Here is a 27,036-nt window from a genome sequence, read left to right as displayed (position 1 = left end):
TTGTAGTAAAGCATGCCAAAGTTTTAATTTTGTTGCAAATTATACTTGTGTATGGAGGTCCACCACAAAGAAGCCCTGAGATAATCTTTTCATAGCAATATCTCAGGTTACTTGGTGGACAAATCATTTCATAGCAATATCTCAGGTTACTTGGTGGACAAATCATTTCATAGCAATATCTCAGGTTACTTGGTGGACAAATCTTTTCACAGCAATATCTCAGGTTACTTGGTGGACAAATCATTTCATGGCAATATCTCAGGTTACTTGGTGGGCAAATCATTTCATAGTAATATCTCAGGTTACTTGGTGGACAAATCATTTCATAGCAATATCTCAGGTTACTTGGTGGACAATGCTCGGGGGACGGCGCACAGCTGAGCATTGGACAAAATGTCATATTTGTTAGCATGCAGCCATTTGGAGTCCCGACGTTCAGCTCCCGGGGGCAGCTTGATGGTGAATTTCTGGAGCAGAGCAGAGAGGAGAAAGAAGAGCTCCATTCGGGCCAAACTCTCTCCGGGACAAACACGCTTTCCTGTAGAAAAGGTGAAGAAAATTTGCACATGAGTTAAAGAAATAATCCATACAGGAACATAGGTTTTTTTTTTTTACTCCATTGTGTAATAAAATATCAAATCGATCGCATTTACAACTTCAGTGATATTTGTTAGCAGTAATGTGCATAATGCTGGAGATGAATGGAGGACAAGAACTGAGGAGTGAATCCCTGGATCGTTTATGGACCCACCAGTTCAGGATAAAATCTCCCGTTGAGCGGATCCTTCTGGTTCCCTGTGGTGCGCTCCACCTAATCATACCCAAATACATTCACAGTTTTGGAAATTGAACAGCTAGCAGGAACCATAATGGTGGCCACTATGGATTATTAATTGGTGGATTGGATTCTTTGGAGGTCGCTATGCACCACAGGCTGGGGTATTGCATTCTGTGGAGGCCACTATGGATCACAGGTTGGGGGAATGGATTCTATGGAGGCCACTAGGGACCATTTATTTATTTATTTCAGGTACTTATATAGCGCCATCAATTTACACAGCACTTTACATATATATTGTACATTCACATCAGTCCCTAACCCTCAAGGAGCGTACAATCTAAGGTCCCTGTCAAGGATTTGTCAACGATCACCCTGTCACGTGTCCACCACACGCAACGCCCACAGCGACTAGCTAACCGAGATGCGCACATGCAGCCGCAACAGGGTGGTAAAGAGGGGGAATAAAGGGGATTTACACTTAAGAATCTAAAACCGTATATAAGATCAGCCGTGATACCTTTTCACAGCCCGCACTACCTGTGGCCACCACCAGATGGAGACTCCACTCCAATCCAGCTGGTCGACCACACACTGGCAGATACGATCTTACATACAACCTGGTGCCCTGATTAGAGTTGAGGACCAGCTTAGTAATCACACACCCTTCTAAGGTCCCTCCAGCTATCCTAGCTTGAACCCCCGTGTTGATAACCCTTCCACTGTCCACACACCCCCACACCAGACGCACCACAAAGGTAGCCTGCCACCACCCAACAGTTTATCCGCAGAACGGTCTGTTGAGACACCACACACACACAGATCTCCGTCTGGCAGATCTGTTACCTTTGCAATCTGCGTGCAATCTGCGTGCAATCTGCCCACTCACAGTGCAGTTGCATACAGATTGGCAATGAGCTTAACCGAGCGTTTTAAGAGCACTAAAATACAATACAATATAACCCAATCTAATCTCTCCGATCTAATCTCTCTGATCTAGTCTCCCCAAAGATATGAGCACGTGCTTAAATACACAGAAGTTCACTAATTAATTTTAAGATTTAATTTCCCAAAGTGGGCAGTGCATAAAATATGTACAAAAGATAAAAAGTTACAGAAAATACAAAAGATATAGGAAGACACACAAATGACTAATTACTATAAAATAAAAGGGAATAAAAAGACAGAATAACACTTTACCCTGCGGCTGGAGCAAGCCAGAAACTTAGCAATCCATTGGTCAATCGAACCAGCTCCGTATGGATCACAAATGTCAGTGTACCCAATTTATTGGGATTAGGAGATGGGCGGGACATTAGTCTTCGGCCAATTGACCCTGGGGGAGGTGGTCCTGACCTGCCCACAAGAGGTACTGTGTATGGACCTGCCCAAGTTCAGTTGGGCCAAGACTGGCCTGAACACCAAATCGGGGATTGGATTTCTGACACCAGCGCATCAGCCCTATCGCAACAGTACCAAACACCATCAGACTGTCGCACCCCCGCGTCATCTAATCATTCCATGCATTTTCCTGGCTTTCTCTCCAAGCCATAAATATGATTCTTATATGCAAATGTAGCACACAGAAGGCCCTGCGCAACGGAAGCATTTCCATCTCTTTCCAACTAATATTTCATCTTTTATAAGAGATTAAACATACCCCTTTGATGAATACACAAACCTAGCCGTCCTGTCTCCTATAACAAATTCCAAAACAGGTTTTTCCAGCAGGTGATCTCATTAACACAAAGATGTCACCTCCAGGAGGCGGGGCTTTAGGCTAATTAACACTAATTGATGCTAAATGATGATTGAGGCCTATTGAGTAATTGTGTATACATACACATCTGATCCCAGACCACTTGTTTGTACCTTCTATTCATTTCCCTCCATACATCCTTAATGGAATGAGTGTCTGTTCCTGAACACACATTTGCAATGAAAGGACCTGACGTAATCTAATATACTCAACCTGTTATGGCTATGATTCCATATTTCCACTGATCAAATCTTTATCCACTCAAATCTTTCATGTCCATTACGTTACAGTCCCTAACTCACATTCATACATACACATACTAGGGACAACTTAGACAGGAGCTAATTAACCTACCAGCAAGTTTTCGGAGTGTGGGAGGAAACCGGAGTACCCTGAGGAAACTCACACAGGCACAGGGAGAACATGCAAACTCCAGGCAGGTGGTGCCGAGGTTGGGATTCGAACCAACGACCCTAGTACTGCCAGGCGGAAGTGCTAACCACTTAGTCTATGACACTATGTCTGTATTTTTTCCTGTTAACAGGACAGAAGTTGCAAACAAGGATGAATTTGCACAGACATACCATCAAGGAACATAAAGAAGATGACTTTTGGACACCATTTTGCACAACCGGACCACACTATGGACGACCTCAATATTTTAGTGCTTATTGGAAATTTCAAACTATTCAGGAAAGAAAAACTTTTGAACTAAGAATGAATTCTATTTGACACAAGAGATAATGGCCTTAATTTGGACCTGGGATTCCTCACTCATTATCCAACAGTTTTACGACCCCCTCTGAGTGTTGTCCCCCCCCCCCCCCCCCCAGTCTTTGCTTTTGCTGTGTCTTATTTCTAGTCTAATCCTAGTCTTATAACCATTGCTGTGTACATCTGTGTGTGTTTCTTTCTGGTTTTGTTTGTTTGTTTCTCTCCTACTTTCAACATCTCTTCTAACATTCTGCTAAAACTTTGTGAAGTAGTACTGCCTGGACCTTGAAGAAGAGGACATACCCCGAAAGCCTGTCCTCAAAATTGTATGTTAGTGCAAATAAAAAAAGTATCACGTCAGCACTCAATTGTTTCTGTTGCAAGTTCACTAATACGGCTACAATCACCTTAATTAAAAATACATTTCAAATATACTGTATGTCTTTAAAAAAATATATTTTTAAAAATATTTTTCATATATTTTGTAATATATAAAAACGTATTTCAACATGCAGTATATATATATATTTATTGAAATATATTGAATATGGCCAAAATTGTAGTATTTCACATACATGTCAATATATTACGGAAGAATATTTTTCAAATATATTTCAAGTGTATTTTTCTTCCATGTGGGTATCCTCTCCCTTCATGGTGGTGTGTTTACTGCAACAATATAGATGGACTTTCAGGACTGCCACCTTTTCCCCCCAAAAAAACAAAAGTAGTGTTTTCTCTGGACATATGTATTAAAAAAAATGATTAGAGGGAAAAAAGGAGATTTTTTTATGCAAGTGGCTTAGTACATTATGTCATTCTCAGGATGAGAAGCAAAAGATCCGGGTTGGGTTCTCTACCTATGGATTTTAGGGCTTATTTTTCCATTTTAACCAAGGTGTTTAACCACTTCCCGTCCGGCCCATGTACATAGACAGCTGGATGGGAGCAGTGCCGAAGTGGGAGGCCGTTTATAAACGTCCCCCGCATTCACTGCCTGTGCACGCTCTCTGGAACACAGATCGCTGTACGGGATCTCTGTACGAGGTCCCGATCATGTGATCACTGATTGCCCAATCAGTGATCACATGAACAGTAGTAAACAAGATGTCACTTGCTGACATCACTTCTTACTACTCATGAAATCTGTGAATGATCACAGAGGTCACATGGTACAGGGCCATTCACAACAGCCTTGTACCATGTGACAAGCTGTGCCCAATCACAGCTCACACAGTATTTCTCAAAGGCTGCAAGAATGCAGTCAGAGAGAAGAAAAAATGATTTCATTTACAGCCTTTATGGGTATAAAAGCAATCAGTGCAAAAAAAGAAAAAAAAACACACAAATAATAATATAAAAAATTAAAATAAAATTTAAAAACATTTTTTTAAAAATTAGAATTTTTGGTTATAAACTAATTTGTGTTATTTTTTTAACTAAAAAGATAACTGAATACATTTTGGCCAAAATTTATGAAGAAAGATTATTTATTTGCAAAATGAAAGAAGAAAAACACTTTTTTTTTCAAAATGTTTGGACTTTTTCATTTATATAGCAAAAAAATAAAAATCCCAGCGGTGAATAAATATCACCAAAATAAAGTTTTATCTGTCTCAAAAAAATGCTAAAAAATTCATATGGGTACAGTGTTGCATGACCGCGCAATTGTCATTCAAAGTGTGATAGCGCTGAAAGCTGAAAGTTGGCCTGGACAGGAAGGGGGTGAAAGTGTCCGGACAGGAAGGGGGTGAAAGTGTCCGGACTGGAAGGGGGTGAAAGTGTCCGGACTGGAAGGGGGTGAAAGTGTCCGGACTGGAAGGGGGTGAAAGTGTCCGGACTGGAAGGGGGTGAAAGTGCCCGGACTGGAATGGGGGGAAAGTGTCCGGACAGGAAGGGGGTGAAAGTGTCCGGACTGGAAGGGGGTGAAAGTGTCCGGACTGGAAGGGGGTGAAAGTGTCCGGACTGGAAGGGGGTGAAAGTGTCCGGACTGGAAGGGGGTGAAAGTGCCCGGACTGGAATGGGGGGAAAGTGTCCGGACAGGAAGGGGGTGAAAGTGTCCGGACTGGAAGGGGGTGAAAGTGTCCGGACTGGAAGGGGGTGAAAGTGTCCGGACTGGAAGGGGGTGAAAGTGTCCGGACTGGAATGGGGGGAAAGTGTCCGGACTGGAAGGGGGTGAAAGTGCCCGGACTGGAATGGGGGGAAAGTGTCCGGACTGGAAGGGGTTAAGGGGAGCGTTGCTCCTTGGCAAAGATCTCCCAACAATCTTCTACTTACCTTCACTGTCCTCCATTATTGCTCGTTCTGTTGGCTGCCACCACAAAATACCAGTCACTAGGGATGAACATTTCTGCATGGCTGAGGGGGTGACGTCAGCCTAGGCATCATTAATGGGTATTCTATCGGGACTATGACAGAGGAAGAATAGGCAAGAGAGCGCTGTGGAGGCAGAATAAATTGGAAGTATATGGTGGTGGAGAAAGAATATATAAGTAAATAAGAGCCGTGCAGTACAAATACTCCTAGTGATAAATCATCATGTACCGTGCATTACTGCAAAACAACCCAAAATATATGAAATATATAATATACATGGAGTATTTGTACTGCGCGGCTTATTTATTGATATATTTTTTATGCTTTTATTGTGGGAACACAAATAGTGTGAGCAACAGTACTAACGTTAGCCGCTTTCCCGCTGCCCTATAGCAGAGCTACTTCTAAAGGGCAGCAGGGCTGCGCAAACTCACGTGTATATATACGTGATTTTTATTTCTGGGTAGGGGGTGCGCGCGCCGCCCTACCTGCACCGCCATAGGGATGTCATTAACCGGGTCTAGGATGGAGATTCCTGGCGATCGTTGGGGAAAGCTGACAGGGGAGAGACCTGAGTGTAAACAACACAGGTCTCTCTCCTGCCAGCAAGGACATGCTGCTTTGTATTTCTATGCACAGCATGTTGCCCTAGTAAAACACACAGCACACAGTTAACCCTTTGATTGCCCTAGATGATAACCCCTTCCTGCCCAGTGCCATTAGTAAAGTGTCAGTACTTTTTATTAGCACTGATCACTGTATTGGTGTCACTGGGGATGTCAGTGGCAGTTAGTTCCCACCCAGTGTCACAATGCCCGCCACAGTCCAGCTATAAGTCACTGATTGCCGCCATTAGTAGTATAAAAAAAATAGAAATCCCAGTATCTATACCGCCATTTGTAGACGCTGTATCTTTCACGTAAACCAATTAATTTACACGTATTGGGATTTTTTTGTTAGCAAAGACATGGAGCAGAATACATATTGACCTAAATTTATGAAGAAATTTATTTTTTTTAAATTTTTTTTACTGGATGTTACATAGCAGAAAGTCAAAAATATTGTTTTGTTGTTTTTTCAAAATTGTCGGTCTTTTTTTGTTTATAGCGCACAAAATTAAAACCTCAGAGGTGATCAAATACCACTGAAAGAAAGCTCTATTTGTGGGGGGGAAAGGACATACCTTTCATTTGGGTGCAGCGTTGCATGACCGCGCAGTTGTCAGTTAAGGTAACGCAGCGCCGTATCGCAAAAAATGGCCTGGTCAGGAGGGGGAGGGGGGGGGATCCTCTGGAGGGCGAGGGGTTAGTTACACAAGGTTTATATGCATTAGAATATTCACGTTTTTTTCACACATTTGTATTGTAATTGCGTTGAGGTTTTTCTGGTATGGTGGGGGTGGAGGGGGTCTTTAATGAATGATCACGGGGACTCTCCGAGACGTCATACAGTTGTGACCAAAATTATTCAACCCCCACTGAAATTGAGTGTTTTGGCCAGTTTGACATTGCTTTTGATCATTCAGTCATCTTGCTTACATTTACATTAAAGAGGCACTTGTAGGTCAGACAAATATAACATAACAGTTATAATGAAATAACCACAAATGTCTTTTCTGTGCTCACAGCATTATCAGTTTTATTCAACCCCCAAGTGACATTCAATCTTAGTACTTAGTACAGCATCCTTTTACAGTTATAACAGCTTTTAAACGTGAAGCATAGCTTGACACAAGTGTCTTGCAGCGATCTACGGGTATCTTCGCCCATTCTTCATGGGCAAAGGCCTCCAGTTCAGTCACATTCTTAGGCTTGCGCACTGCAACTGCTTTCTTTAAGTCCCACCAGAGGTTCTCAATCGGATTTAAGTCTGGTGACTGCGATGGCCACTCCAAAATGTTCCAGCCTTTCCTCTGCAACCATGCTCTAGTGGACTTGGAGGTATGCTTGGGATCATTGTCCTGTTGAAAGGTCCAACGTCTCCCAAGCCTCAGGTGTGTGACGGACTGCATCACGTTTCCATCCAATATCTCCTGGTACTGAAGAGAATTCATGGTACCTTGCACACGCTGAAGCTTCCCTGTACCTGCAGAAGCAAAACAGCCCCAAAGCATGATTGACCCTCCACCATGCTTCACAGTAGGCAAGGTGTTCTTTTCATCATAGGCCTTGTTCTTCCTCCTCCAAACATAGCGTTGATCCATGGGCCCAAACAGTTCTAATTTTGTTTCATCAGTCCACAGAACACTATCCCACAACTTTTGTGGTTTGTCCACATGGCTTTTGGCATACTGCAGTCGACTCTTCTTATTCTTTGGAGACAGCAAGGGGGTACGCCTGGGAGTTCTGGCACGGAGGCCTTCATTACGCAGTGTGCGTCTTATTGTCTGGGCTGAAACTTCTGTACCCACATCTGACAAATCTTTTCTCAGTTCCTCAGCAGTCACACGGGGACTTCTCTCCACTCTACGCTTCAGGTAGCGCACAGCAGTCGAAGTCAGCATCTTCTTTCTGCCACGACCAGGTAGCGTTTCAACAGTGCCCTTTGCCTTGAATTTGCGAATGATGCTTCCTAAGGTGTCTCTTGGTATGTTTAACATCTTTGCAATCTTCTTATAGCCATTGCCCTTCCTGTGAAGAGAAATCACCTCTTCTCTTGTCTTCCTGGACCATTCTCTTGCCTTCACCATGTTTGTAACCACACCAGTAAATGTCTAGAAGGAGCTGAGTATCACAGTCATTTTAAAGCTGCCTAATTGGTGCTTATTATGCTTGATTGCTGCTCGGTGACATCCACAGGTGTTTTCAATACCTGATGGAAAGCACCTGTATGAACCTCTGTTCTTCAGAGTGGTAGTCTTTAAGGGGTTGAATAATTGTGGCAATGAAGAAACCACATAAGAACCATTTACTACTGTATTACATAAACAATTGATGTCATTTTAGTTGCATTTGGGTAGTTACAACGTCCTTGTAGGATTTGATTCTGAATACAATTCCAAATGTACACTATAGTCCCTAAACCCCTTTACAGCATTGGGGGTTGAATAATTTTGGTCACAACTGTATCTGCAGTGACTTGTGTGATAGAATATTTCTATGTATTACAGCGAAGAAATGGTTTACTTCACCCCGGCCTGGAACTGACAGCATAATGTAGGTTTCTCACCGGCTGAGAATGCCATGAAGGCCACCCGATTGCGGAACTGGCCCTCCTCATCCAGGAAGTGTCCGGGATTGAACCGTTCTGGTGTCTCCCATTGAGAGGGGTCATAGAGCACCGATGACAGGAATGGGATGATGATGGTGCCCTGGTAAAGGAGGGAGACAGTCTATTTTATACAAACTCATTCTACAGGCTCAGTGCCGATTAAATCATGTGAAATGCAAATGAAAAAACATAAAGAGAGCGCACCGGCCTAGTGCATCATCGCCTAAAAATATTTATTGAAAGAATATAAAAGTAGGTATCCTACTCACAATGGACATATAAAACAGGCATATCACAATGAACAAAGGTGTTCAATCCATATAGCATCTGAGTCCACCAACTGGCTGATGTGTTTCGAGGACTCAGCCTCTTCCTCAGAGTCACCACAGGCTGAGTCCTCGAAATGCGTCAGAGAGTTGGTCATCCAGGGTTCCATCGTTGTGGACTCAGATGCTATATGGATTGAACACCTTTGTTCATTGTGATATGCCTGTTTTATATGTCCATTGTGAGTATGATACCTACTTTTTTATTCTTTCAATAAATACTTATAAACGACAATGCACTAGGCCGGTGCGCCCTCTTTTTGTTTTTTCATTTGCATTTAATGACTTTGGACTACCTGGGCCATTGAGGGCAGCAAGCAGTGCATATTCCAGAACATTCACATTGTATTCTAGTCTCTGCTGAGTCCATCCCCAGCGCAGGAGTAAAGTATTTACTGTGTTTAAATCATGTGAAAGTCTGACAAGCTGAATACTCAAATTTTAACTTGTTTATCTGACAGTAAAAGGTGAAAGACGTAAGGAGTAAATAGAACGTATACAGGTACCCAGGCAGGAGGAGGAAAGAAAAACAACTAGAGGAGCGCTCCCAACCCTGATGATCTGAGGAAGGGGCAAGTCCCTGAAACATGTTACCATGATAACCTCCTCTCATGCTGGTCTCCAGGACTTCTCCAGAGCCTCCCCCATCCTCTGGAAATCTCTACCCCAATCTATCAGACTATCGCCTACTCTGCCCACTTTTAGGTGATCTCTGAAAACCTCTCTTCAAGGAAGCCTATCCTGCCCTCAGCTAATAATGGAGTCTTCTATTTCTCCTACCAGTCCATCCCCCACAGCAGGGGCGTATTTACCACAAGGCAAACAAGGCATTTGCCTAGGGTGGCATTCTTTCAGGGGGGCAGTGGCATTTTTCAGGGGGGCAGCACTGCCCCCCCCCCCCCCCCCCGAAAGAAGGGATGGAAGAAAGGACACACGCAGCATGGGGACCAGGTGGAATCTGAGAGGGACTGCTTGATGGTGTATACAGAGCCTGACTCTTGTTCCTGGGGATGTCTGGAGCTGTGAAGGGGAGTGTCTTCTCTTTCCCCGGCGTGGGGTGGGGGTTGCCAGTGTATGGGGGGCGGTGGTAGTGGAAGTCTCTCTCGGGTGGGGTGTTGTTGGTCAATGTCAGGCTCTTTTCGTCGGGGAGGAGGGTGTTTGTCAGTGTCAGGATCTCTCCGTGGCGGGGAGCCAATTTTTGTGTTGCCTAGAACAGCAAAAAAACCTAAATACACCACCGCCCCACAGTTATTACCTTTTGTACCACCAGCCCCTCCCTCTTAGATTGTAAGCTCCCAGGATCAGGGCCCTCCTATCCCTCTTGTATTAAACTGTATTGTTGCTGTATTGTCTCCCGTTATATTGTAAAGCGCTGAGAAAACTGTTGGCTCCATATAAATCCTGTATAATAATAATAATAATAATCATGATGACCGGCTTCTCTCCTCTGGTTTGATGTGGTTGGAGTGCTCCCCTAGGCTTCCAGTTTGCCCTCACCAGCCCTTGTTCGATCGGTCTCTCGCCAGGTGAATGACATAACAACCGGATCTGGGACATGTGACTTCCAGCAGACCCGCCATCTCAGTGATCCCAGCGGCTACCATCCACACACCTTTCTCACTGTCATGAGGCTCCTAGGCTGAGCAACCTACTGTTGGGTCCAGGATTATGTGTCATCCTCCAGCTTCTGGGAATATGTGTTTCTCCACTCCACTGGCTTGGTGATGTATCCATCTGGGCACTCCTACACAGGGCTGTTGTTAGAAACCGCGGGGCCCCATACAGCCAACTTGACAGGGCTCCCGCTCAAAAATTTAAAAAAAATGTTTACTATTCTTCAGTTATGAATGAACACCATGAGTGATTGGTACCGATCACTTACTGTGTTCATTCAGAAAAGGAAGAGACTGGTAAATGTGTCATATTTAAAGGACCCTTCCCCCACTCTCCATCCTGAAGGATCCTATTGTCTGCTTGCAGCTGCTGGTTTGAAGGGTGGAGGGAAGCCAGCAGCACTGCAGGGGAGGGGGCACACAGGGGAAGGCCTGGGCAGCAGGAGGAAATGTATGATGCGCAGGAAGGGTGATAGGTGCACCAGGGGGGCAATTACTGGAACCAGTCCCCTGTATGACTCCAACTGCAGCAGCTGAAAGCCAGCAAGAGGGAGAGGAGTAGAAGCCAGCTTTCAGCTGCTGCAGAGGGAGCCATACAGGGGATCAGTTCCAGAATTGCCCCCCCCCGCCATGCTGATCATCCTCCCTGCCCACATCCGATTCACCCAGCTGCATAGGGCCCCCCTGCTGGCCTGGGCCCCGTACAGGAGGACTGGTGGTACCCCCTTATCCACAGCCCTGCTCCTACATGTCATGATTTTTAACCCAACATTAAAGTGTGTTTTGATTTTATCTGTTCCTGGGCTGGTGATTCTATTGACTTGCACAGGGTTGGGAGCGCTCCTTCATTTGTTGTTTTGTGCTCATGTCTCATTGCTGGTCAAATGATTGGCTGGAGCTGCCCATAATGTGGTCATCTACATATCCCCTGGAACCTCATTGCGCTTGGTATTTGCACCTTTTTTCAGGTAAGAGGAAAGAATGGTTTCTTATTGTCTTTTCTGCACTGCATTATATTACATTCTGCTAAGGTATATATTAAAAGAAACAAACTCAGAATGAACAGACAGCATGGCATCCAACTAGTAGCTGGCCATGCACAGCACAAGTAACCGTCCATATTTTTGTATGGCAGAAATATGGCATGTGCCTATATACCCTACAACTAATTTTACATTCCCCTCCCCCCCTTTTAAAATGTAAGCTGTGTCTCATTACTATTTCCCATTTGATCTACACAGTGTGACAAAAACACAGGCTGGAATATATCATGGTTGTATACCTTCGGGATGGCGTATCCATGGAACTCGATGTCTTTGGTCACAGCATGGAGGAGAGTAGTTGATGTCAGGTCTAAAACTCTCTGCATTTCATGAATGACAGCATTGGTGTACGGCATTTGTGGTCGGTCTTCGAACCTAGGTAGGCGCAATGACTGCGTCACCTCATCAATTTCTTGTTGGACCTTTGCTGAAATGTAAAAGTAGGTACCTGAGATTTCCCTAAACTGTCTGTGTTAAAGGGAATTATTAGAATTTATAAAAATGTATGTAGAGAATGAGCGCTTCCAGCATGGAGTTTGTTGGCCAGTACTGGTTGGGAGTCTAGAAATAGAAGAGGAGCATAACTATGGACGGGGCTTTCTTTCAGTGGGAATGCAGAGGAACACAGTTCTGGCACCACCAGCACTGAATGATGCAATGGCAAGGGGTGCTGGGGTGTGCTGGAAGATCTATTGTTGCTGGCTGCTGGGGGATCTATTGTCACTGAAGGGGATCTATTTTTGTGTAGTGGTCTATTGTTCCTGATGGGGGAGTCTATTGTTGATGGGGGTCCATTGTTGCTGGAAGGGATCTACTGTTGAGGGAGGGGTATATTGTCTATTGTTGCTAGCTGCTGGAGAGTCTATTGATGCTGTCTGCTGGGAGATCTGTTGTAGCTGCTGGAGGTCTATTGTTGCCAAACATATAATTTGTTTTGGAGACCAAGTGTTGCTGAAGGAATCTAAATCTATTGTTGCAGAGGGGGTCTATTGCTGCTGGCTACGGGGGGGGGGGGGGGTGTATGTTTCTCCTTTTCTTGTTATCATTAACAAATTCCATACAAATTATTTAGCAGCACAAAATGATACTTGGCCCTGTGTTCTCTAACAGGAGAGGTACTGGGAGGTGGGTAGGGGGCGGAATGAAGTGAAGGTCAGGGGTAGGGGGCGGAGACAAGAAGTGCCTCAGAAAAGAGGAGTTCCTGCACCTATTTTTTGAAGGAAGAAAAGCCCCGACTATAGACAGTACAAGTACCTCTCACCCTATTCAGTTGTCTTGCACTTGGCAACACTCAGAACTCCACCAGTTGTCTCCACACAGCCAGCAAACTACTAGCCATCTCCTGCAGCACTCTGCAATTGGTGGCCGGAGATGGTGGATGGGTTTTGCTATGTTAGAGATGCTCAGACTAGACATTTTTTTGGTCAATGGAGGATGTGGCCTGGGGGTTCCACAACATCCAAGTATAAATAAAATGTTTTCTTGTTTTTCAGTTCTCACTTATGTCTTTTCAGAGCACTTCTAGGTCATAAACAAATCAATGTAAAGGTGGATCTGCAGCCAGTTCTTCCTGGTGGTGTAGTGCAGGATGGGATATTTGGCAGATGAACATAACATGTCTTTCTGAATTCCACAAATGGATCTTACCCTGTACATCAGGATAGTGAGCGAACAAGACCAGGCAGAATTTCAGGGTGCTAACGGTGGTCTCGGAACCTGCCGATATCAGACTCACCAAGATTGCCTGTAGGCTCTCATCACAGAAATCTGGATCCTTCTCATGTTCCACCTGAGGAGACAGAGAGGGGAATTAACATCAGCAGAAATAATCAACCAACATGAACCAAATATTACAGCAGCTGCAAAGGGCATTGAGGTTGCATATAACTGTATGTTCAAAGCATCCTGCAAAAGACTATTAATACTTTCTCACTACCCACCAGACACTTTTTTGCAATGTGTTAAATAAAAAATTGAAGACACAGTTACAGTTAAAGACCCTTTTACACATACACTGTATTGCCAAAGTATTGGCCCCGCCCTCCAAAACATGTGATTCAGGTGTTCCAATCCCCTCCATGGACACAGGTGTATACAATCAAGCCCCTAGGCATGCAGACTGCTTCTACAAACATTGGTGAAAGAATGGGTCGCTCTCAGGAGCTCAGTGACTCCAAGCGTGGTCCCGTGATAGGTGGTCACCTGTGCAATAAGTCCATCCGTGACATTTCCTGGCTACTGAATATTCCACGCTCAGCTGTTAGTGGGATTATAACAAAGTGGAAGCAACTGGGAACAACAGCCACTCAACCACCAAGTGGTATGCCACGTCACATGACAGAGTGGGGTCAGCGCATGCTGAATCGCACAGTGCACAGAAGTTGCCACCTGTCTACAGAGTCAATAGCTAAAGACCTCCAAACTTGGTGTGTCCTTCAGATGAGCCCAACAACAGTGTGTAGAGAGCTTCATGGAATGGGTTTCCATGGCCGAGCAGCTGCATCCAAGCCTTCCATCACGAAGTGCAATGCAAAGCATCGGATGCAGTGGTGTAAAGCACGCTGCCACTGTACTCTAGAGCAGCGGAGACGCGTTCTCTGGAGTGACCAACCATGCTTCTCTGTCTGGCAATCTGATGGACGTGTCTGGGTTTGGCAGTTGCCAGGAGAACCTAAGTGTAAAGTTTGGTGGAGGGGGGAATATGATGTGGGGTTGTTTTTCAGGGGTTGGGCTTGGCCCCTTAGTTCCAGCATACCAAGACATTTTGGACAATTTCATGCTCTCAAATTTGTGGGAAGAGTTTGGGGATGGCCGCTTCCTGTTCCAACATGACTGAGCACCAGTGCACAAAGCAAGGTCTATAAAGACATGGAGGAGTCAGTTTGGGGTGGAGGAACATGACTGGCCTGCACAGAGTCCTGACCTCAACCCCATAGAACACCTTTGGGATGAATTAGAGCAGAGACTGTGAGCCAGGCCTCCTCCCCCGACATCAGTGCCTGACCTGACAAATGTGCTTCTGGAAGAATGGTCCAACCTTCCCATAGACACCCTCCCAAACCTTGTGGACGGCCTTCCCAGAAGAGTTGAAGCTGTTATAGCTGCAAAGGGCGGGGCCAACTCAATATTGACTTTCTCCAAAAAAATAGAAAGAGAAGACAAATGGCGCTAAATAGAAAGGGAGAAGAGCAGGGAGGAATGAGGTGTAGGAAGAGGCAAGGGAAAGGGGGAGGAGAGGGGAGAAGCGAAGAAGGGAAAGAAGAAATGAAGGCAGAGGAGGGGAGAGAAGTGCGGAGATAGAAAGGAAAAGAGAGAGGGGAATTCTGAAAATGGACCATTGCACTCTAATGTAATCCTAATCCAGTACAACCAATTACATTCACACAGACATTCTCCAGAGAAATTGCCTGGTTTATGGCAATACAACCAATGATTATCAAGGATACTTCACAAGACGACACTTGGTGTACACACCTCTTTCATCTTCAGCAGGAAATAATCAATCAAATCTTGGGGATCCTCAGGATTCAGGGTGCGTTTGTGCTCCTCAATGTAGTCTAGCACAAAGTTCTGCAGGTAGGAGCTTTCCTTATAGGCAATTTTTGATACTATTGGCAGCTTGAGGAGGAACGGGAAGACGTTGCAGACCTGACCAGTGGAAACACAAGGAGAAAAAAAACACTGAGAATTACAAATTATGATGTACTGGTTTTTTTGCAGCTCTGCAATGCATGCAAATAACTAATGTTTATCCCTTAATGATGCTGCAGGTACAGAAAAACATCTGCCAGGAATGCAATTAGCTCAGAGGAGCATCATCCATGGGTGCAATGTGTGGTGCACATGGGCTCCAAGGGAAGGGGGCCTACTGTGCCCCGACATGTTCCTGAACATGGGATGATGCCGGTTCTCTGACATTGTCTGGGGAAGGAGCCAAGCGGGCCACACATAACAGTTAACCATTAACCCCTTGCCTGCTGGAGAAGGAACCAAGTGAGAGCCGAACCCCACTATGAAACCATCACAAACACTGCATGAATCTTTGCTGCAGTTGTGGAGGAGATCGAGTGCCAGTGGAGCTGCGGGGGGAGATGATCTGATCAAATATCCTTTCCTCACCCTGTGAGATGACAGCTGTCAAGTAACCAGAAGGTGCTTAGTATATAGTATAGATGCCCAGCAGGTGTGGGTATATAACCCAACTACCAAAAACCCTGATTGGACCCCCCCCCCCCAACATTCTACTCTGAATACATAAAACATAGATGAAGATAGGGAGGATGAGGCTGATGATACTTTGCATAGCATAGCATTACACAGCACTTACAGCTTTATAAATACACAAACTCTGAATATATTGCATGTATATTGTATATTGCTTCTCCATGTGTATGTATTCACAGAACACTATGATATTTCCATATCTTGCAAATATAGTTGGGGACTTTTCATTTCAGCATGGTGTGTTTAATTGTACAAGTGTTTATTGTGTATTTTATTGGTCACAGCAGTCTCATCCTCCATTTCTTCATATTCCATGCATGATGACTAGAATGTTGGGTGGTGTTTTGAGATCTAATTCAACTCTATTGTAGTTGAGTTAGACGTTAGTCTTTACTGGAAGCTCCTATCTCACTTACTACTGACCTCTGAACTATATATAACCTACTAGTGACCTCTGAACTATATATAACCTACTAGTGACCTCTGAACTATATATAACCTACTAGTGACCTCTGAACTATACATCACCTACTACTGACCTCTGAACTATACATTACCTACTACTGACCTCTGTACTCTGCATCGCCTACTACTGACCTCTGAACTCTGCATCGCCTACTACTGACCTGTAAACTCTACATCACCTACTACTGACCTACGAACTATACATCACGTATTACTGACTTCTGAACTATGCATCGCCTACTATTGACCTCTGAACTATGCATCACTTACTACTGACCTCTGAACTATACATCACTTACTACTGACCTCTGAACTATACATCACCCACTACTGACCTCTGAACTATACATCACCTACTACTGACCTCTGAACTATATATTACCCACTACTGACCTCTGGGTCACTTACTGCTGACCCCCCGCACTCTGCTTCCATTTTAGCCACGGGCCAATGTTCCGTGAAATAAATACCACGCCCAATCTTTCCAGTGGCGCAATGACATCACTAGATCTAAAATAAGCTATGTAATGAAAATGGAAGGTTCATAAACATGTCATTAGCCGATGGAGGGGGGGGGGGGGGGGGGAGCCAGAGAAGGCAAAATATAGGCAGAATAAACTTCAATTCACAGTATATAGTTTTCTTTACAAATCATTTTTGTGTATCAGGTGCAATGCTTCCTAACTGGAGGTTCTGCCAGTAACAGCACTTCATGTTGTAGGCTGACAACCCTAAGTCACTGCTTTTCATTTGTCAGCAGGGTTGTCAGCCTGTTCTGTGAGCCATTTCTGTTGGCCATTGGGCTTCCTCCCTGGCTTTCTACCTGATAGGCAGCCCAAGGGCCAACTGAAGAATATTGCATGGCAGGCTGACTACACTGCTGCTAATTGCTAGCAATGTCTCAGCGTTGTCAGCTTATAATAGTAAGGGCTGTCACAGGCAGGACCTCCAGGTAATCCCTGCCCCCTCCAAAAAAAAAAAAAACCTACTGTATATAACACAGGTGTCAAACTGTCGGCCCTCCAGCTGTTGCCAAACTACAAGTCCCATGAGGCATTGCAAGACTGACAGTTCCAAGCATGACTCCCAAAGGCAGAGGCATGATGGGACTTGTAGTTTCGCAACAGCTGGAGGGCCGCCGGTTTGACACCCCTGGAATATAAAGTGAGGCCTGATACCAAACAGATGTTGGTTTAGATATTCTATAACCCCAGTCTAAACTCTAAACCAAACCATTAACCTTTAATATATTATTAATTTTCTCCAAAAATACCTAAAGTTAGCAGCAATTATAGTGATAAAATACAATACAGAAGAACACGGCAGTGAAGTTTGGAGCCAAATATGAGTCATTCAAGGAAACCTGGCAACATGCATGACTGGTTTCCAGTGACAGTAACTGAAGGTGCTAGTAGAAGACAGGAGGACAAGTCAATCACTGACAGTAAACATACCGCGTGAAATGGGGATGAAAAATTCTTGACGTGTTGGGAGGTGTAAGATAGCAGATCATGTAACTTTGGGTCTTTGTAGTCAAAACGTTCTCCAAACAGCATTGAACTGATAATATTCTCCACAGCGCTGGCCAGGATCAGTAGCGGGTTGAATGGTTCTCCTAAAATAATGAAAACATTTTTACAGCATCTGGTATATGAAGTCGTATTTTACAATAGTAGAACATTTTACTTTTTTCTAATTTTTCCCTTAACGACATCAGGTCCTCTATAAACAGTCCAGAATGTCATCTGGTCCTCCGTGTCATTTGACAAATTTGAAGTTCCATTGGCCAATAGTGGGTGGATTGGGCTGCCTCCAGTTGCATTGGATGCATGTCTTTGCTACACTGAGGTGCTGAATCAGTAAGTATTACGTATACTTGGAATTGGCATGAGATGAAGCAGGCAGGTGGCCGGATTGTTGTCCAAGTTTGTCTGTGAGCCAATAGCAAGATCTGGGACCAGAATTTGTGCATTACAGGGCAATCGCAGCAAATAGGCAGAATATTACCCCACATCTCCAACACTCCACACCAGGATAAATACACAACTGTGCAAACGTTTTAGGCAGGTGTGAAAAAATGCTGTAAATGAAGACTGCTTTCAGAAATAGAAGTGCTAGTAGTTTATTTTTTATCAGTGAACAACATTGAAAGTAAATGAACAGAAGGATATTTGGTGTGACCACCCTTTGCAGCACCAATTCCTCTAGCTACATTTGCACACAGTTTTTGAAGGAACTCGGCGGGTAGGTTGTTCCAAACATCTTGGAGAACTAGCGACATGCATGCATCATGCATACTGAGGGGGGGGAAGGATCTGGGAGGGTCAATGGTGGAGAAGGATCTGGGAGGGTCAATGGTGGAGAAGGATCTGGGAGGGTCAATGGTGGAGAAGGATATGGGGGTTCTGGTAGATCACAAGCTTAATAATAGAATGCAATGCCAAGCTGCGGGTTCTAAAGCGAGCAAAATCCTCTCTTGTATTTGGAGAGGTATAGACTCCAGAGAAAGATATAATTTTCCTCCGGGTAGAAATCAGTAGTAAGACCTCATCTGGAATATGAAGTTCAGTTTTGGGCACCAATTCACAAAAAGAACATTGGGGAACTGGAGAAAGTACAGAGAAGGGCAACCAAACTGATAAGAGGCATGGAGGAGCTTAGCTATGAGGAGAGATTAGAGGAACTGAATGTATTATCTCTTGAGAAGAGGAGATTAAGGGGGGGATATGATCACCATGTATAATACATAAGGGGGGTATGATCTCCATGTATAATACATAAGGGGGGATATGATCACCATGTATAATACATAAGGGGGGATATGATCTCCATGTATAATACATAAGGGGGGGATATGATCTCCATGTATAATACATAAGGGGGGTAAATTAGCTCCATGTATAATACATAAGGGTGGATATGATCTACATGTATAATACATGAGGGGGATATGATCACCATGTATAATATATAAGGGGGGGGGATATGATCTCCATGTATAATACATAAGAGGGGATATGATCTCCATGTATAATACATGAGGGGGGATATGATCTCCATGTATAATACAGAAGGGGGGATATGATCTCCATGTATAATACATAAGGGGGGGATATGATCTCCATGTATAATACATAAGGGGGGATATGATCTCCATGTATAATACATAAGGGGGGATATGATCTCCATGTATAATACATAAGGGGGATATGATCTCCATGTATAATACATAAGGGGGGATATGATCACCATGTATAATACATAAGGGGGATATGATCTCCATGTATAATACATAAGGGGGGATATGATCTCCATGTATAATACATAAGGGGGATATGATCACCATGTATAATACATAAGGGGGATATGATCTCCATGTATAATACATAAGGGGGGATATGATCACCATGTATAATACATAAGGGGGGATATAATCTCCATGTATAATACATAAGGGGGATATGATCTCCATGTATAATACATAAGGGGGGATATGATCTCCATGTATAATACATAAGGGGGGATATGATCACCATGTATAATACATAAGGGGGATATGATCTCCATGTATAATACATAAGGGGGGATATGATCTCCATGTATAATACATAAGGGGGGATATGATCACCATGTATAATACATAAGGGGGATATGATCTCCATGTATAATACATAAGGGGGGATATGATCACCATGTATAATACATAAGGGGGGATATAATCTCCATGTATAATACATAAGGGGGATATGATCTCCATGTATAATACATAAGGGGGGATATGATCTCCATGTATAATACATAAGGGGGGATATGATCTCCATGTATAATACATAAGGGGGGATATGATCTCCATGTATAATACATAAGGGGGATATGATCTCCATGTATAATACATAAGGGGGGATATGATCTCCATGTATAATACATAAGGGGGGATATGATCTCCATGTATAATACATAAGGTGAGATGATCTCCATGAATAAATACATCAGTGGTTCATATAATGAACTCGGTGCAGAGTTATTGTTACATAATTAGTCTGGCTGAAAAGAAACAAAAGTCCATCCAGTTCAACCATAAAAAAAAAAAAAAAAAAGTTATAATCCTACACCCACAGTTGATCCACAGGAAGACAAAAAACCCAGCAAAGCATGATCTAATTTGCTCCTGCAGGGGAAAAAATTCCTTCCTGATCGCTCGAGAGGCAATCAGATATTCCCTGGATCAACTTGACCTGTAAATGTTATATCCAGTTATATTCTGTGTATCTATGAAATAATATAGGACTTTTTTAAAGCAATCCGTTGAGCTGGCCACAACCAACTCTTGAGGGAGTCTATTCCACATTTTCACTGATAAATATTTATTTATTTTTTGATAATCCGCGGTCTATACTTACACCAGTCTTGTTGTGTTCTTAAAGAATTTTGCTTGGCTAAAATTTACTCAGAATAATTATTAAGTCAGTTAAATTATTTTTATAAATGGTTTTTGGATTGGAGGCACTGTGATTCAATCGATTTAGCCGACTAAATTAATCATTCAGGCATTCCCTGACAGCGAGAGAGTGAGTTTTGGATACCACTAGTTCATCAAAAGGATGTTGGAGAATTGGAGAATGTGCAACCAAACTGATAGAAGGCATGGAAGAGCTCGGCTAATGTGGAAAGATTAGAAGAACTGAATTTATTCTCTATTGAGAAGAGGAGATTAAGGGGGGATTTGATCAATATGTATAAATACATAAATGGTCCATATAGTGAACTCGGTGTAGAGCTATTCACTTCCAGGTCATTACAGAGGACAAGGGGGAACTCTTTACAGCTGGAGGAAAATAAATTTAACCTCCACATATGGAAAGACTTCTTCACAGTAAGAGCTGTGGAAATTCGTCCTCAAGAACTAGTTCTGGCCAGCTCAGTAATTTCCAATATGGATTTGCATTCAACAGACTCATGCACAAGGTAGTGTTCTACTGCTGGGAGTAGCTGAATGAAGCACAGCCATCATTCCCAGCCAGTGACCCACAAATATTAGACCAGGGTTTCCAAACTTTCTAAGCAAAGGGCCAAATTATGGTCCTTCAGACTTTAGGGGTGCTGGACTGTGCCCAGTGGGAATAGAAAATGTCCTGGCATTAGTGGGAATAAACAATGCTTCAGGATTTGTGGTCAGTGGAAGTAAAAAATAAATTACATAGTGCCCCATCATTGGTGTCTGTGGAAGGAATAGTGCTCCGTCATTGATGTCAGTGGAAAGAATGTCACCTTCTCTTTGGTGTCAGTGAGAGGAATACTGACACAAAGGCTGGATAAAGGCAAGCAAATGGCTGTATCCAGCCCATTGGCCACAGTTAGTGACCATATGGTCCCCTTTAGGTTTACTGATTATGCAAGATTCCCATTTTTCGTGCAGTCAATTTTGCAATAAAAATTTTAAGAAATAAAAAGATTTCTCCTACCTTCTGTCTCAGCCACTGCCTGGGTGAGATACGTTGTCTCCTCAAGCACGCGGGATACCATGGTCTTCTTCCCCATCCCAAAGTCCCTCAGGAAGGAGATGGCAAAGCGGCGCAGAGGACGCCATCGGGGGCCATTAAAACCTGAAGAAGTGAATCATCATCAGCAATAAGTTACAAACTGCAGCTCCATCTATAAGGTATACCAAGCCATGATCTCCATGGGAGTGTCCTTACCAATCAAAGGGGACAAATACAAAGGATTCAATCTGAAACTGGACAGTGCAAAATCAGGTGCAACTGTGCATGGCGGCCAGTTTTAGTAAATCAACCCCAATATATCTGATTTCAATGGTTTCATATGATGAATGCAAGGGGGTTGATTTACTAAAGCTGGAGAGCGCATAATCTGGTGCAGCTGTGCATGGCGGCCAATCAGCTTCTAACTTCAGCTTGTTCAGTTAAGGTTTGACAAAAAATCTGGAAGCGATTGGTTTCCATGAAGAGCTGAACCAGATTTTGCACTTTCCAGTGTGACAGACTCCCCGAATGGGCATCTCTGCCAAGAAGATATTTCCCAAGCACCTCCCAGTACACCATACATTTCCCCATGCTGCTCAAACCATCCTGTGTGCACCCCCCCCCCCCCCACCTCGGCAGTGCTTCCGGCTTCCCTACTCACCTTCCCACCGGCAGCTGCAGGCACACAATAGGATCCTTAACATGAAGAGTGAGGAAAGGTCCGTAAATATGTCACATTTACCAGCCCCTTCCTTTCCAGAATGAACAAAATGAGTGATCGGTACCGATCAATCACTGTGTTCACTCATAACTGAAGCCTAGTAAACTGTCTTTATTTAGGGGCCCTGTCACATTGGCTGTACGGGGCCCTGTGACACCTAACAGCAGTCCTGCATATAGATACTGATACAGATCACACTGACAGCTGGGATTACCAGTAATCACTGCCAGGTATCTGCATTGGAGGAAGAGGAACAGGGCATAAGACATACACCCTCAGGAATCAGGTGAAGGTTTTTAGGGCATACACTAAATCCACAACTGGTTCCATGAGTTTAGAGCAGGAAACGGAGGCTACAATTTGTACAGGTTCACCAAAATTGGACAATAGAAGAATGGAAAAAATGTTGCCTGGTCTGATGAGTCTCGATTTCCCTAGAGATGGTTGTGTGTGAAAATACCAGTAGATCAGCAGTTTTTGAAATACTCAAACCAGCCTGTCTGGCACCAATAACCACACCACTTTCAAAGTCACTTAAATCCCCTTTCTTCCCCATTCTGATGCTCGGTTTGAACTTCAGCAAGTCGTCTTCACCACGTCTAAATGCCTAAATGCATTGAGTTGCTGCCAAGTGATTGGCTGATTAGCAATTTGTGTTACCAAGCAATTGAATAGATGTACCTAATAAAGAGGCCGGTGAGTGTATAAACAGGTAATAAAACATAACAAATGGAAATAAATATTAAAAAAAAAAGAATCTAATTAGCACTCAACATGAACAGTCCACTTGTTTGTGTTGTGTTGAAGTGTAAGGGGTTCAGGTGCACCATTTCTAGGGCAGGTTTTGGGCATCCCTCAGGCATGTTATTTATAGGAATTTTGTGTTTTTAAGCCTTCACTGTAAGCAATATTAAAATAGCTGCTTCCCGCCTTATGGTCATTGTAAAAGATAATGTTTGTGTTGGTGCAAATCCCCCTTCACAGTGCCCAGCTACCCACACAATCCCTTTCCTATTACCCTTGAAAGTGTTGAAAACTGCTTTTACAGGCTTCTATTGACCTCAGTAGGGTTTGGATTCACGCTCAAACTTCAGTTAAATTCAATGGCCCCCCCATGAACCGAACCCAAGTATGTTCAACCGAGGAGTGTCCTGGCAATCTTACCGTATCCTTTGGTGGGGATGTGCACTGTGGGTATAAATGGGCGGGCACTGAACTCCTCGGCGTGGTTCAGCAGGGCATCCTTCACCGCCTCATAACCACAGAGGACCACCACCGGCTCCGTCAGTTTCCAGATGGTAAATATTGAGCCGTACTTTTGTCTGAGCTGTCATAGGTGAAAGAAATGAAGGTAGTCAGAGGTCACAATGACAAGAATTCTTCTGCTGTAGGAACAGACCTACAACACACCCCTAGCCCGTGCCTTGGTGTCACCTTCTAATGATAGGTAGCAGCTAAACCCATTATTTAAAAGTGGTTGTAAATCTCTGACATGAAATATGAACAAAGGATATCCCTCAGATGTCCCCAAGGGTGAGCACAGAGGCAGCATTATAGTCTGGGGACAATAATCTTTGCATCTTCCTGTACATCTTTGGGCTTCCATATTTTACCCCAGCCTGTGACCTTTTTATGGTTGAATGGCTTCAATATCTGTGAAAAATGGCGCCTGTGATGCTGTTAAGCAAGATGTCCCTGGGCCTGCTGCATGGTAGTGAGTGGACGTCCCCCTAGGGTGACGTGTTTTTATCATCACTGTTCAGTGATCCCTTGGGTCAGTGCCGAGACAAGGTCATCTAGAGCCCACGGCGAATATGCCAAATTGCACCCCCCCCCCCCCAAGATGTATGAGCATTGTGTCAGAAAAAATCCCCCCCACTAACACTAATCTGCATGATAAGCGAAAATTCCCCCTCCCCCCTGCTGAAATCCCCTCTCCCAGCACAAATCTTTGCCCCCCCATCCCCCCTAGCTCAAATCTTCTCTCTCCCCATATGTCCCCATCATCCCCCTCCAAATAAAAACAATTTCTCCCTCTTGGCACTAATCCACTGCTCTTCAAATTTCTCCTCCTGGAACAAATCCTCTTCATCCCACTCCAAATCGCCCTTCCGAGCTCAAATTCCCCTCTCACCATCCTCCATCCTAGCACAAATCCCCCTCCCCAAAAACATTTCCCCTCCCATCATAAATATCACCCAATCATCCCTACTAGCACAACCCCCATCAAAGAATATACCTTCCTAGCACAAATCTTCTCCCCCCTGCCATAAGACCTTTTTTTTTTAGCACAAACCCCCCAAATCCCCCCTCCTGGCACAAATCCACTTCCCCCATCCTGCCTCCCAGCACAAAACCCCCTACATTACTACTCCCTAAATTTCCCCTTCTAGAACAATTCTTACCCCCTGTTGCACCCCAAATTCCCCCTTCCAGCAAAAATCCTCTCCTCCTCTCATAATAAATCGAACACTAATCTGCATGCTAAGCATACATTTCCCCTCCTCTCAGTACAAATCTGCCCCCTGCTGAAATCCCCCTCCCAGCACAAGTCTCAAATTCAGAACAATGTGAAACAAATTTTTTTTTCATAGTTTCTAATATAAAATTTTGCAAATAAGTATTTTTTCTTCATAAAATTAGGACAAAATTTATACTGCTACATTTCTTTGTAAAAAAATAACCCAAATCAGGGTATATTATTTGGTAACTTTGGTTATTTGGTATTTCTGTGTGAAAGTTATAGAGTCTACAAGCTATGGTACCATTTTTTTATATTTTAGAACAGGGTGCCTCGAGATTGTGAATACTTCTAAAGGGTGCCTTAACTGAACAAAGGTTGGGAAACACTGTTCTAGGGATATACTGTAAATTGCACATCCAATTTCCTGACTACCTATCACACCTTTGAAGGCCCTGGAGCACCGGGACAGTGGAAACACCCACAAAATGACCCAGTTTTAAAAAGCAAACACCCCAAGGTATATTTTATGAGGCATAATGAGTCTTTTGAACATGTCATTTGTTTTCTACAAGTTTTTGGAAAATGTGGAAAGATAATTAAAATGTATTTTATTTTATTTTTTCAACAAAGTCAATTTAGATATTTCTAACACACAACATGGACATACAAGAATTACCCCCCCACCCCAAAATACTTTCTGCTACTCCACTTGATTATGGCAATAGCACATCTGTGAGACTTTTGGTTGTTATTTTCTCGGCCGCAATAATGGTCTTAGTAGAACAGTTGTCTACAGAGGGAGGAGAGCATTGGTCCAGGAAGCAGGCAAAGATGTGGTCAGCAATAGCCAGCCAAAGGAATTCTCCAGGCAGCAGGCAGGTATATGGTCTATAAACAGGCCAGGGTCAGTACAGGCAGCAGGCTAACATCCAGGAAGCAGGCAGAAACATGGTCCATAAAAAGGCCTGGGTCAGTACAGCCAAAGTATTGGTCCAGGCAGCACCATCAGGCTTAGTGCCTTGGTCAGGTAAGACCTGGGCACAGGGGTAGTCTTCTTCCCACCTAATCTTTTCAAAGCCTCCAGACCCTGAATTGGGAATTACAAAACCTGGAGAAAACCAAAAACTGGTATTCTCTACTCAGAACACCCCTCTGAAGCCCCTTACATACAGTATATGAGACCCCTGGTGTCTCTCCTAACTCCCCTACTGCTGCATATCTAACATTTGTTGTCTTCGGCCTGCTTCTGTGAGTGGAATGTTCTTTGGAAAATGTCACTCGTCTTCTCACAGAATCAGAGCAAATGTTTTCTGGTGGAGATGCTTGCTGGTAGATCGGGGCAGTGATGATATTGTCTATAAATTTGAGAAAGATGGTGGGTCTTTTTGTAGTCTTGTGATAGGTGACATACACATTATAAATGGCTAAATGGAAAAGGTTAATTGCACTTCCTGCATTTCAGCGATAATTCACTGTGCCCTCCCCGAGATCAGCCTGGCTATGATAAGCTCTACAAAATCTGCCCATTGAATAATTTTTTTTCCAAGAGATTTGCTGAAGTGTATTTCCCTGACCAAAATATCTATGTGGACGAATCCCTTGTCTACCTCACTAGCTGGCTGGGAATCAAGCAGTACATCCCCAGTATAAGGGCCAGATTATAGATTGAAGCTCAACTTACCACAGGATAGTTTTTATCGGCTGTTCGCTGATTCATATATTGTGGGGTGCCCAAGAAAGGCAGCGGGGTGGGTCCGGGGGGCAGTGACCTGTTCCGTCTGCGCTGTCTCCACCATGATATGGTAAAGTGGAGGGTGATGATGAAAGTGACCAACAGAGCGAGGATTGTGGAGAATCCCATCTTTCTGGAAGAGACTAACAGAAACAGACTATGACAGAGGTCAATATTCCTCCAGTTGTACA

At 43.8% G+C, this 27,036-nt stretch overlaps 1 protein-coding gene across 1 annotated transcript; it reads right to left on the bottom strand.

Moving 5' to 3' along the window:
* On the bottom strand, window positions 1–27,036 carry LOC149450361 (cytochrome P450 2C3-like). Its single transcript, XM_089692060.1, has 9 exons — window positions 26,795–27,036; window positions 23,814–23,976; window positions 21,911–22,051; window positions 17,903–18,063; window positions 15,234–15,407; window positions 13,407–13,548; window positions 11,999–12,186; window positions 8,736–8,877; window positions 1–538 (listed from the first exon to the last, which is right to left on the bottom strand). Exons 1-9 carry the CDS (start codon window positions 26,972–26,974, stop codon window positions 342–344), a joined length of 1,488 nt encoding a protein of 495 aa, XP_089548186.1. The 5' UTR covers window positions 26,975–27,036; the 3' UTR covers window positions 1–341.

The sequence above is a fragment of the Staurois parvus genome, unplaced genomic scaffold (genome assembly GCF_062004578.1).
Source record: "Staurois parvus isolate SC_StPar_1 unplaced genomic scaffold, SC_StPar_1.0 ptg000575l, whole genome shotgun sequence".
Lineage (NCBI taxonomy): Eukaryota > Metazoa > Chordata > Amphibia > Anura > Ranidae > Staurois > Staurois parvus.
Note: the sequence above shows the minus strand (reverse complement) of the source record. Positions and strands in the feature narration are given on the sequence as shown.